The sequence below is a fragment of the Squalius cephalus genome (genome assembly GCF_949319135.1).
Source record: "Squalius cephalus genome assembly, chromosome: 17".
NCBI lineage: Eukaryota > Metazoa > Chordata > Actinopteri > Cypriniformes > Leuciscidae > Squalius > Squalius cephalus.
Window position 1 is genome coordinate 9,613,726 of NC_137138.1, and position 13,986 is coordinate 9,627,711.

At 34.6% G+C, this 13,986-nt stretch overlaps 1 protein-coding gene across 10 annotated transcripts in view; it reads right to left on the minus strand.

Moving 5' to 3' along the window:
* The window catches only part of nedd4l (NEDD4 like E3 ubiquitin protein ligase), an 83,797-nt gene extending 76,409 nt beyond the window's left edge, over positions 1–7,388 (minus strand). For 4 of the 10 annotated variants that reach the window (XM_079898521.1, XM_079898517.1, XM_079898516.1 and 1 more), the window contains exon 1: positions 7,015–7,378. In XM_079898521.1, the coding sequence (XP_079754647.1) occupies positions 7,015–7,059 (45 nt within the window). In that variant the 5' untranslated portion in view covers positions 7,060–7,378. Of the gene's footprint in view, positions 1–7,014 lie in introns of all 10 variants that reach the window. The other 6 variants (XM_079898520.1, XM_079898519.1, XM_079898518.1 and 3 more) reach the window with 3 other exon arrangements.
* Positions 7,389–13,986: the final 6,598 nt, after the last annotated feature.

Sequence of the window (13,986 nt, forward strand, 5' to 3'; positions counted from 1 at the left end):
TCCTGTGATGGCAAAGCTGAATTTATAGCAGTTATTCAGTGTCACATGATGAAGGTTAACTTGTCTTTAATAATGCTTGACATTTATATTAGTTAGGCTAGTTGTTTTTAATGGTATTTTTAATCCATAGGCAAAAGTTACTTGTGTAATTGTTCTTTGGTTTTTGTTCATAGTATTCAGCTACAATGCAATGTTTTGCAATAAGACTTAGAATAAATGTGAATGATAATGGTTTTTTTTTTCCTTTTTATTAGGAATCGATAAGCGGAATCAGAATCGTTAAAATTCAAACAATTTCCAACTCGACTCCCTGTACAGAGTTATTATCAAAGGGCTTCTGTTTTTAATCTGTCTAAACACAGATTTGCAAACCATTTGTATAGATGCTTTCATCAGCAGTTACATAATCAAGACTGCTGAGTTCAGTGGATGCATTTCCATATCAATGAATGCTGTTCATAATGTTATGGCACCTGGTTTCGTCAGAACCAAGTCTGCCTTATTGAAAGGTTCACTGTAAGTGCTTCTAAGCATGTCATCATGCTCATTTTGCAATACATTTTTTAAGTGGCCCTAAAGATCAGTCAAATTACACCACAAACAACAGGAACTGAGAAGCCTGCATGCTCAGCAGGCCAATAACAACAATAATATAAATTATAATACATTTTAATTGGTGGTTCTGACTATTTTTCTAAGCAAACACACCTACAATTTTCATCAGGCAGACAATGAAACCACCATAACAATCTCTTAGATTTATGTTGATGGAGGAATTCAAGGGCAATCTAGGGACTATATAATATCTAAGGAGTAGTGATGTGCAAACCTACCTATAAAACTATCTTCAAAGTAGTCGTGGGATGCATTAACCATCTAAAGGAAATCCTGTATAAAGTCATGTCTCAGTCAGCTCCCTAGGTCATGAAACAGTATATTGTGTACACAAATTCGGGCAATGGTAAGGAGTTGTACAGTGAAGGCCCTGCTCACAACACATTGGAACATTACCTCTCTAGCGATGTACGTTTATGCTGAAATATAATTAATGGTTTGCATTTTAAAAAACATCTATTGCGTGTCATTATGTATAGTGAACTGGCTCACATGATTTATGTTTCGCACTTCAGAACTTCCGTTAAGGGAACATTCTCACAGTGCATTGGGACTTTTTAGGGAGTGAACGATTCAGTGCACTGGTAGGATTTTGCAATTGAGGATTTTGCCCTAAAAATAGCCAACTCCTTGATCAGTGCCCTAGGGAGCTGATTGAGACGCACCCCTAAAATACAGCAAGCTATCACCATGCTAATTAAACACACAAAACGTGTTTAATTAGCTAAAAAACTAAAATACAGACAACAGTTAAGTAGTTTGGGGTCAATGTTTGTGAAAGAAATCACTTCTGCTCACCAAGGCTGCATTTGATTTGATAAAAAAATTCTGTAAAAACAGCACTACTGTGAAATATTATTGCAATTTAATTTTAATATATTTTAAAATGTAATTTATTCCTGTGATGGCAAAGCTGAATTTTCAGCATCATTACTCCAGTCTTCAGAGTCACATGATCCTTCAGAAATCACTCTATAATATGCTGATTTGTTCTCAAGAAACATTTCTTATAATCAATGCTGAAAAATAGTTATTGCAGCTTGATATTTTTGTGGTAATGTGATACATTTTTTGATGAACAGAAAGTTAAAAAGAACAGTTTTTTTGTAACAATGTAAAAAACAATTGAATGCATGCTGAATAAAGGTATACATTTATTTATTTATTTTTTATTAAGTTTTGCTGAGCACCAAGCATTTAAACAGTAGTGTATATTTAAAAAATATGCAGATAAACTAGTCAGTTCTTGTTGAGACTCGGAACAGTGAGCAAACACCTAGCAACCACCAAGAACACCCTAGAAACCACATAGCAGTGTCATGAAAACCACAGAACACCCTAGCGAAGTCAACGAGTTCGGCAACAACACTAGTAAAAATCTACATTTAATTATTTGTGTTTGTACTCCTTACTTGGAGACTATGAGAAACCGGGTTCATTCAGAGCTAAACGTGTAAGAAGTGGACAGCAGTCCAATGTTCAGGAATTTGGTTTTGATAACAAGGTTGCAAGTTCAAGTGAAAGATTCCCTTTATTCATAGTGTCATTAAACAACATACTTTATAGGTTGCTCTATGGGAAACATAGCGACGGGGCAGAGAGGTGGAAGATCTGACCGGTTACGTCGCTGACCTTCAGAAAGCATGCGGCTGATATGTGCGGAATGCTTAATTACTGCCTATTGTTTCATCCTACTCTGCAACTCAGTTACTCTCTGAACTGCACACAGAATTAAACAGTTTCCAAATCCAACTCATTCCATGCCCTGAATTCCAAATTCAAAAATTCCATTAAACACCATTAAATTGACAACACGTTCCAAAATATAAAAAATTCAAACGCTTTTCTATTCTCATGCTTCTTTCGCACTTAGAATTCATAGACGCAAAATGATACACTAATATGAAATACTTTAAATATAAAAATGCAAAATGTTGACCTTGGCTAAGAAAGAGAGAGAGAGAGAGAGACACTCATTCAATATTGACAAGAAAATAAAACATTTAAAAGGAGAAGCACTGCCTGCAACCTAAACACACAAGAGATTTTCTGCAGCATCATTACATATAAATAACATAACTAAAAATAATTCTGAATTTCTTATATCTGGCTGCCATCAAAATAGAAATTACAGTTGAAAAGCACTACAGGGTGTATACTTGCCCTTAAGGATAAACAAAGTAACACATCTATCAAAAGGGGAACTAGCTTTATATATCATAGTAGTAAATGGTAGATTTTGTGGAGTCTCAGGTTTCTCAGGTTTCTCAAGTTCTCTAGCTTCATCTTAGGACCTCAGCTCAGAGGCATGCCACACGGATCAAGAAAACATGATTCAGCTGCAACTATAGCTCATGTATTTTTAATGAAGATGATGTAACAGCATGTCGCTGTATCACATTCCACGCTCATGACGCTGAGCGAGTGAGTCCGTAATCGAGTAAGCGTTTGTGTGTCCTCCCTGTGTGTAAAACACACATCCACAGGTCCAAATTATCAGATTATTGTTATTATTTAATGGTTCCAAGAATGTTTTTCTTTGACAACCTACTCTGCTTTTTGTATGCTGTAATATACTGTATGTACATCCTACCTTTACACATGAATAATAATTATGTGATGTGACGGTCACTGAGCAGACTTAACTTATTGGCTATGTGCTAATCAGAAGGTAAATTAACATTGTTCATGAATATTCTTCAACTGAGCACTCCCAGATGATTATCAAGCAATGTATGCATTACACATTTGTCTGTGATATAATAATAATGTGTATTATTAATGTCTTAATGCTGTTCTTTTGAACTTTTCATTCATCAAATAATCCTGAAAAATATATATTATCACCGTTTCCACAAAAACATTAAGCAGGACAACTGTTTTCAACATTAACAATAATAGAAATGTTTCAGCATCAAATCAGCATATTAGAATGATTTCTGAAGGATCATGTGACACTGATGTCTAGAGTAATGATGCTGAAAGTTCAGCTTTCCTATCACAGGAAAAACAGATATTTTAATAATTGTAATAATATTGAACAATAATAGGCTACTTGTTTTACTGTATTTCGATTAAATAAACACAGCCTGGGTGAGCATAAGAGATCTCAAAACCATTTAAAATCTTTTAAATGCTATGGTATATATACAATAAATATGTCACCAATTCATTGTGCATGCCTAAACTACACATGGTTATCTAATAAACCTGTATTCCTCAATGGGAGTTTAAAAGTCCACAAGAGTTTTGTCAATAAAAGGTCTAAAGGAATTGCCAGACTGTTCCTAAGGGAGAACTTGTCATTCCTGTGTAATGACAGTGTCTTGGGAACTGAGGTCTATAGGAGTAGAAAGGCACGATCATGCCCAGCAGGAACTCTGGGAGCGAGTGATGGGATCCCACAGGACAGAGAAAATGTTCTGTGGTAAACAGACCCGCTGACAAGGCTGACTCCAAGCCAACTTGATAGATGCTTGTCGCATACTGATGAAGCGATGCATGTCGTCTACGTGTGGTGCATGTGCGCCTGTGTGTATTTTGCAATAACTGGGATACCATGTCAACATGATGGGTTACTGACTTGTGACTCATGACTTGTGATCAACCAATGACTGATACCGAGATTGCTAGTATAATACTGTGTTTTATAGTATTGCAATATTCAATGATGATCACATTCACTCTAAATTGTAATGTGGACTCGTGTATTTTCTGTAAAGCTGCTTTGAAATGATGTGTATTGTGAAAAGCGCTATACACATAAATGTGAATTGAACTGAATGATGAAAATTGCTAAAAGTAAAGAAACACCACTTCTGTTAAGGGGGTTCATACAAGCTACGTTTACATGCACCCAATAAACCAGTTTATAATGGGACCGATGGATCACAGACCAAAAAGCCTAAAACATCTCAATCTGGGGCTAGGCAATATGGACCAAAAACCATATCTTGGTATTTTTAGGCTGAATGGCGAAATACGATATATATAGCCTATATCTCAGTATTTTCTATGATTTTCTAATAGGATAAAAAAAAATCCAATTGTGTTTTCTGTATTTTTAATTTTTTTTCTGCCCAATATTGAAGGCTATGAAAACAAATATAGTGAATTTATCAATGAAGAAAAAAATGTAGGGCGGAGGGTAGTAACGGTATGAGATTTTCACGGTATGATAACAGAAACAGTCTCAGAAAATATCACGGTTTCATGGTATACGGTATTAAACAATTATTATTATTATTATTATTATTATTATTATTATTATCATCCGTTAAATGGCCTTTAAATTAATGAAAAAAATGTTTTGGTTTGAACAAATGCTTCATTATAACAAACTTGAAACCATTTGTTTGTTTCGTTTCTTCACATTTCAATCATCAAAAACATGTCTAATCAATTAAATGTAATGATTGATTGTGGATTAGATTCAAAATGTATTTTTATCATTAATATTTTATTAAAATTAAGAATAATACAGTCCTATGAAATACATTTTTCTTTTTATGATTTAATACAAATACATTATGAAAAACTGTGGTAATCAAATGAATGCATAAAACTATTTGATTAATGTTTTAAAATGTAATCAAATGAAAATTTAGGCTAACTTTTATCCTTTTATTTTTAGCCAAAGTGCTGAACAACAGAAATGTACTAAATAAAACAAAGACAAATAATTAAAATCCTTAAATAATGCTGAGATAAACTGTATTGTTGTTGTTTTTGTTGATGTTATCATTATTTTGATAAGAAAATTCTATTATACAATAGTAATATATTTCTGTCATAACTGAAATCTGAATGCGGGTTTGCAGTCGACTGTAAGAAAGGAGCGGTTTAAGCAGAAATGATTGGAGAAGCCTGTCATAAGTCACCAGAGAGAAGTATGACATTTCACCTCAACACTGAGTTTAAAAATTATGAGGTCAAAAAAATGCTTGGATGAATAATTCACAATAAGATTAATAACATGCATTTAGAAAATAGATCAGGTGAATTTTCATTTAATGCTGACTTAAATCAAATAATCAAATCAAGTTTACACTTTCTGGCCAGATCTTATTTTCTATAGCCTAAGGTTTTCTCAGGAGAACTTCCTAAGAAAGTGAATATGGGGATGTTGAGTCTTTTCTCCTGCTGTTTAACACCCAAACACTAACATTGAACAAATGCTTAACTTTGATCATCCACCGTTTAACCTGCGGATGAACATCTAGTTAGTAACATTCCTCTCTTTGTTTACATTAAACATATCAAGATGCAGAAATTATTAATTAACTTTGCCTACTCATACGTTACAGTTTCGGGATTTAGACTAGTACTTTTCCACATAAAAACCTGGTATGCTTTGCATGCCAGGTCACATATCTTTCCAGAAATTGCTGACTGGCCAATTTAATGTGATACGGACTTAAATATGTAGCTGCCAACTTGTATACAGTAGTACATGACTCGGGTCTCTCCTTTGGACTCAAATATCAACGCCTACATAAACACTTCACTGATATTTACGCTTATGAACAATGTGTGGCCTTGAACTATATCACCATCGGCATTAAAAACTAAAAGACATATCTAGTGTGCCAGTTGAGAGAAACAGCATTTGACTTAAAATGATGAATCATGAACGAACACCTGCTTCCTAAGGCGGCCCTCAGACTCTCAAGACAGTTGACCTGAATTTTCAGGGGTCACACCGGGGCCCTGTTATGACAAACAACATGGTGTTGTGGTTGCTACAAAATCTGCAGTAACATTATTAGAAACACTGTAATACTGGTGTCACCTAGAAACTACAGATAAATCTTGATCATCTTTTCACCCACATTGTTTCTTCAAGGCAATATCATGGAAAACTATTAATGTGTTGCTACAAATAACTCTTTCCTACAAATAGGGAAACAAAGACATCCATCAGTCAGTCATTTATAGTGTCAATGTCAATAATATCAACATCCAAAAGCAACAACATCCTGATTTCTGACGGGTGAGCAGGCAATCATAAAAAACAACACATTATGCCTTAGAACACTTAAATATAGACTAGTATTTTGGTAGTAATAGGACGATATTACGATTTGATGACAGCGTTACATTTTCTAACACTAGATATCTCATTGAATCTAATGGAGAAGTGGGAAGAACAAGCTGATGGCAATTGGCATTTAAATACTTAATAACCTTCCTATTTATATTTGTAACAATAAAACAATTGTATTAAGCTTACTGAAATTGATCCAGATCATTTGTCACACTGGAAACCCCATTAAAAAAAACTGAAATCAGGTATTGAAAAATTATAAACATACAGTATTGTAACATACAGTATATGATAGGAGGCATACATTCATTGTGTCTTAAAGATGGTATGGTTTCGAAAAAAACTGTACTTACTTCATCCTCTGAGAGTCCATAAATGGGTTCAAAATTCGTAGCCATAAAGCCAAAGGGCAATTTAATACACACATACACGAAAACACACACACACACACACTCGTGTGAAAGCTGGAACAATAGCAAAGTCTGTCCTCCTCCACCTCCTGTGAATGCAAGTTGATCCAAAGCAACGAAGTCTGAATGCAAAAAAACGTTTATCCTTTTAAACCATATCGTCACAGAAGATGTACGTCCACCGGTTTAATCTCATTTAACGGCTGAAATTCGGTGAATACACGCTTAATTTCCCCCAACAATATGATTTCCCCTCGTCAAGTGCAAACGCGAATCATTCACTTCCTCTCAGGATCCCAAACACTCCCCGCTGAATTGAGTGACAACGTACCGCGCCAATCACAGGGTTTTCCGAAACTCGGAGAGGACAGGCTAGCCAATCGGTGTCGACTGAGGGCGGGGCAAAGTTGTTGCACTCTTGTGGAGTAATCAGGGATGGGTAGTTAGATCCCAATATAGGATCTATAAGAGCTTCACGTTTGTTTATAATATTACATACATATCTGTGGGTATGTATGTATATATTATGTTTATTAATACTTAGGCCTTTTTAAAAGCCGGTAATAAGCTTCTTGAATCTCAAAGCTGGTAACTGGTCTCCAATAGCAGTGCTCTATCACCCTCTAGAGTTAGAAGAGCGATACTGCCAAACATGTGCCAATTAATAATCAACACCCAACATTGGGCAAAGTCCAACAGTTATGCATCATGATTCATTGTTCATGTAAAATAGCCTAGAGGTACGGAACTAAAAGAAGTTTTCTGTTGGTTTGTATTTTATTGCTCTTGGCTTCCTACAATGAAGTGATGTTTAACAGACTGAAAAAAATGAAAAGGATCATACAGGGATATTTGAGAGGGAAAAAAAATCAGGTTTGTGAAATTGTAAAGGAAAAAACAGAAAATGAAGGGTTAAAACAAGATTCATTAAGAGTCATTAAAAATATTCTCTATTATTAATAGAGAAAAAATTAAACTATTCACCTAGATTTTTTCAGGTCACACGATTTAACAAGTGTGCATGAAAAGCAAAATGTATTAAAATAAATTTACAGTTTAAAAACTTTAATATTATAAATTCATTAAAATAAATAATATATCTAAAAAACAAAAGAAGAAGATTTTCCCCTTTTTTCATGTAATCAGAGTTAGAAGCGATGACATTTCGATGTATGAATCTTGATGTTGAAAAAAAGGGTTCATGTACTGTACATGTTATTTCAGAAGAACCCATCAAGTTTCGATATGCACCAGCAGATGTCCTCATATTACCACTAAAACATCATTTGTCCTGGATGAGTGGCACATCAAACAAGCACTGTGGTGTAATGCATTAAATAGGGCTTATAGATGTAAGCTCAGATATATGACCAGGTAATATCAATAAAAACATTTGTCAAATATATTGTTACTTCACTGTATATAACAGATACTTGCAGCTTGGTTTATTATATTACTTTGAGAATGTGGTACTGAATTCAATAAAGCTCTTAAAATGTTTTACTGACTCATGACCGTCAGACAACATCACATATAAAAGTTGTGAGTAATCTCCTGTTAACCTTAAACTACTGAGCTAGGATAAATATAATAGGTCACCTATGCCAGTAAGCATTATGTCAATGTTAGTTCAAGTTCAAACACTTCATGATTTTGTTAAAAAAAATCCATAACACAATGGACACATTTTAAATCAACTCTAGTTCCAGATGGTAGTATTACGTAACACCAAAACACGTTGAGTTCAGCAGAGGATTTTTTCTTTCTTTCTTTCTTTTTTTTTTTTGGCCCACTCCCTAACCCACTATGAGCGGAAATTCATTCCTTGGTTGGGAAACAGTTATTGCTGGAGGGTTTTTCAGATGTGGTTGATGGAAATCTCACCGGTGCAGGTGTGCAGGAGTGGAAAGTTCTAGAAAGAGGAGCACAGATATTGGGAGAATGAGATAAGATTCGTTAGAAGCAACCTTTTTTTACACGCACAACTGCTTTTTAAGCTTTTCATCACACGCAACTAAACATGACCCCGTTAATGGCTTCAATCACTCTAAAAGCAGAAGGGGTCAGAGTTCATTGGCTACATCATTATGTTAATCCAGCATCTTGACAGATTCAGTTTAGTGGTGTGTGTATATATTTGGATGGATAGCCACATTTTTAGGTAATTGTAAAATCCTGGATTTATTGCATGATGGAAGAGAAGATAAATGCTGTCTTTTACAGTAGGGAAAGAGGAAGGACTTTTATGTAGTATTTTATTCTGTACAGTTTCATTGATGCCACAGACAGTAATTGATATAGAAAAAGCAGACAAATTAAAATTTTATTGTTAAGAAGTTGCTCTTGCATGGACCAAGAGAATGGATTTGTTGCTTATAGTATCAACTAGTTGAGATGTTTCTCCTAAAATTACTACAAAACGTGACAATTATTGAAATATATTGGACAATAAGAGTTTAGAGCTGAATGAATGTGGATTGCATAGCTCAGATCTTTTGAGAATTTAATGAAAAATGTTGAGTTCTCACTGAGATCTCTGATTTTTGATTTGCAGACTTTGTGTCTTGGCAAATCTGAGCACAGATGAGACTTTCTTTGATAAGTATTGATTTGTTTTGTCTTTGCAGAATATCTGCTACGCTGCTGCTGCAGAGCAAAACGGGACTTGCTACTGCCAATACATCACAACACACTGCTGTGAGCAAGTAAGACATGCTGCTGCTGTATAATATAGATGATCATACATGATTTACCCATGACAGATCTGTACAAGTGGAGCTGGGGAAGGTGGAGGGTTTCTGAAGCGTGCTCCAAACTGCTATAGCAGACACTGACCAAGTATTTGAAAGATGAGCAGCAAGCTCATTGGCTACTGATACAGCAGGAACCAATCAGCTGTGCCCAATAGAGAATGATGTGATTGCAGGCAGGTTGAGTTAAAGACCTATCAGCCTGGGCAATCTAGAGTTTCATGACAGAAATTTGTATTGAGATTTTCTTTGTCAAATTATCCTCTAATTTCAAAAACATTTGTGAAATATGTCAAATGTTTTACAGGCACCTGAACTGACAACAGGATACCATAAAAACTGGAAGCAAGACTAACCTTTTGGGAACATGATGGGATGTGAAAGATAAGGATCTACAGTTCAGGAGATTTGGCAATAGGACAGATGACTGACAGTGGAAGAAAGCAAATGGCAGTGCACTCGTTCAGTGTTGGACAGCTGGCGTGAGCCTGACATGCAGTCGACCCTCTCTGGCCATGATGATGGCTCAATCTCACAGATTAGAGGATTGGATGTAAAAAACAGAGGGAGGGAGAACTGAGCCTGTGTGCATATTAATTCAGAAGGCAGGTGCATGTAAACAATACAGAAAAGAACCGTATATGTTCAAAAGTTTGGGGTCGTTAAGAATTTTTTTTATGTTTTTGAAAGTCTCTAATGATCGCCAAGGCTGCGTTTATTTGATTAAACATACAGTAACATTGTGAAATATTATTACAATTTAAAATAGCTATTTTCCATTTGAATCTATCTTAAAGTGTCATTTCAAAGCTGATTTTTCAGCATCATTACTCCAGTCTTCAGTGTCACATGATCCTTCAGAAATCATTCTAATATGCTGATTTGCTGCTCAAGAAATATTTCTAGTATCAATGTTGAAAACTGTTGTGCTGCTTAATACTTCTGTAAACTGTGATAAAAAAATCCGGATTCTTTGATGAATAGAAAGGTTTTGCAATTGTTTGAATTTTTTGTAATGTTATAAATGCATTTACTGTAATTTTATCAATTTAACATGTCCTTGCTGAATAAGTATTTAAATATATATCTTACTGACCCCAGACTTTTATTCAGCTTGCTGAAAATAAAAAATATTAACTAACTAAATAAAGCAAAATAAAATGGACTAATAGTTAAACTGAATGTATGAAATTATTAAAACTATTATTATTATTATTAGATCCCAAATTAAAATAATGTATTTGCAATTTTAACATTTTATATGTTTAAAAAGATTGTGCCACAAAGGAGCCATGAAACTTAATTCCAGTATACTGGCGTAGAAACTTGTTTCTGGGTTTCTCTCAGCTTAAAGGTATAGTGGAGGATTTTTTACTTCCGGGTGGATCACCTATACTATTGGTCCTCCTAATTGTCAATCATTCTGGTGAATCTATCAAACTTGTTCAAAAAGTGGAGAGGGCGGGTCTTAGAGATAGATATATATACATAGATATATATACACTAGATGTCGCATTAACGACATTCGTTCCAATGAACTGCCGTAGCCAAGGCAACCTAGTGTACATATCTATGCACCAGTCTACGTCCACGTCACACAGCAGGAAGCGCCCGCGACTTCAGATCACTTGGACGTGGTTGTGTTATAAGAGGTAAAAACGATATAAATACTGTTCGTTTTCTCACACAAACCGCTCGTTTCGTGTCTTAGGCCACCAATGTGTACTTACGATAGGGAATTGTTTAATTTGGATAATGGGGAATTGTTTTAATTTGGACTCTGTGCATGCTCTTTGAGGGGGTGACCATAGACCTGCATGATATGACTGTCAGACAAGAACGGTTTGACCTAAAAATATCAAAATTGAAACTACTGCGGAAAAAAAGACACCTACATCTTGGATGCCCTTCAGGTAAGCTAAAACATTCCAAAATTTAATTTCAAAGTGAACTATCCCTTTAAAGCCCCTTGTCTGGTCCATAAGCCATCTTTGCATGTCATTTGGCATTTACTTTTTTATACATACTTACAGCACACTAAGGCACACTTTCCCTGAGGTGACCTTTAAGTGCTTTACTCAAGGGCACAAGTGAATTCGAGGTCAATTCAATAACCGCACGGTGCACGGGAAATCATAGGATTAAATCTGTGAGGCTATACCTGTGTGTGTTTTTGCAATGTCTGTGTGTGCATGTGTATTATAGCATATAATTAAAAACCAGCTGTCTTATTCTCTAGCAGGCCAGTAAAAGCCAAACTCATCAGCAAAGGGTGGTCCTTGTCTAAAAAAATCCATGCATGTTCACATTACAAAATGAATAAATACTGACCTTTACACAACTTTACTTGTGACTTCACTTTATGACTTTATTTTATGACTTCTGAATGCTTTCAGAGCCCCTTCTTTCTACCCATTAACTGGCACAGCTAGTCTCTCAGCTGACCATAGAAACATTGATTTGCAGAGGTCATTTTTGAGCTTGTTTGATCTTTGAGCCATGCAGGATTTCCTTCTGTCTGCCGGGGTGAAATTGGCCTTGAGTCATACAGTATCATGCTACTTGACCATGGGCCATGGAAAAATTCAAAAGGTAATTTGAAAAAGTCAAGTTTTAGTTTTATAACAGGTGCTTTGATCCTGTTACATTTAAATATAACCATTTTAGTTCATCATTGACTTGAATTTGACCTTAAAGGAATAGTTCACCCAAAATTACGTTATTCTCCCTCATGTTTATGGTGTCCTTCTTGAACTCTCCAGTCTCCATTTATTGTAGATGAATGAAAAATTACCTGTATGTTCTTCAAAAATGATCTATTTGTGTATTGTTAAAAAAAAAAAATGTTTGAACAACATGAGGGTGATTAAATAATATTTTCAATGGGTGAACTATAGCATTACTGCTTTGAAACAAGACAGAAAAATTGACCATTAATCAGTGACATCATTCATTATTTACTCCCTTGGTTGTGCAAAATATAAAGAGTGTGAGAAAATCCCAGTAGATCAGCAGTTTCTGAAATACTGAAACAACCATGTCACATTTAAAGTCACTTAAATCACCTTTCTTTCCCATTCTGATGCTCAGTTTGAACTTCAGCAGATCGTCTTGACCATGTCTACATGCCTTAATGCATTGAGTTGCTGCCATTGGCTCATTAGATGTTTGCGTTAACGAGAGCGGTAATGTACTACCTAATGAAAATCTGAAAAATTCATATCAAAACATTTTGATATGATTAAAGTGATTCATCTAAAACTGGGCAAAAAATCTTAAATGATGCTTATTAATGTTGAAGACATAATTATTTTATACATCATGCTCCCACATAGTTCATTCTGATTGGATTACCTCTGGACAAAAGCCTTTTATCACCTCTATTTTACTACTTCTCATCCACTTATACCACTACAAATATACTTAATGGTGGACCTCTGTGACTCAAGATAAAATTCAGTGGAGATCATCAGAAATATGCTATTATCTTGGCCTAGGAGAAGCAATCTCATAATTAATTATAATTACAGAAATGCCACTTTATTCTAGAGATGAGACATTGGCAAATGTCTTGGATTACTTTTGGGAAATTGAATTTTAGGAATTACCTACAAACAGTCACTAAAATTTAAAGAAATACTTAAGATGCTGTTAAGAGCTTTTATTGCATGAAAAACAACATGGATAAGATCATATTTAATTCCTATTTAATCTATTTTTTTCCTAGTTGTGCATGTAAACAGTCACATGATCACATGACATCACAGTCCAGTATCTTTAAGTTCAATGGGGGTAACAACATGGTGGCAGTAAAATGTACATGAAGATATAAACTGACATTTATTTATTTGTTTATTTATTTATTTATTTATTTATTTGTTTGTTTGTTTGTTTGTTTATTTGTTATTTATCTATTAATTTATTTGTATGTTGTTTGTTTGTTTATAATAATAATAATAATAATAATAATAATAATAATAATAATAATTATAATTATTATTATTGTTAAGGAGCCATTTGATGCAAGGTTTTCTTTTTTACTTTAAAAAAAAAAAGAAAAAGTGGAGGAGGTACTTGGTTACTTTTTCTCATCGAACTCCGTGAGCCACACTTGCTTTCCTCATTTATATTATATTTTTTTATTGTATTATGCATTACATAAGTC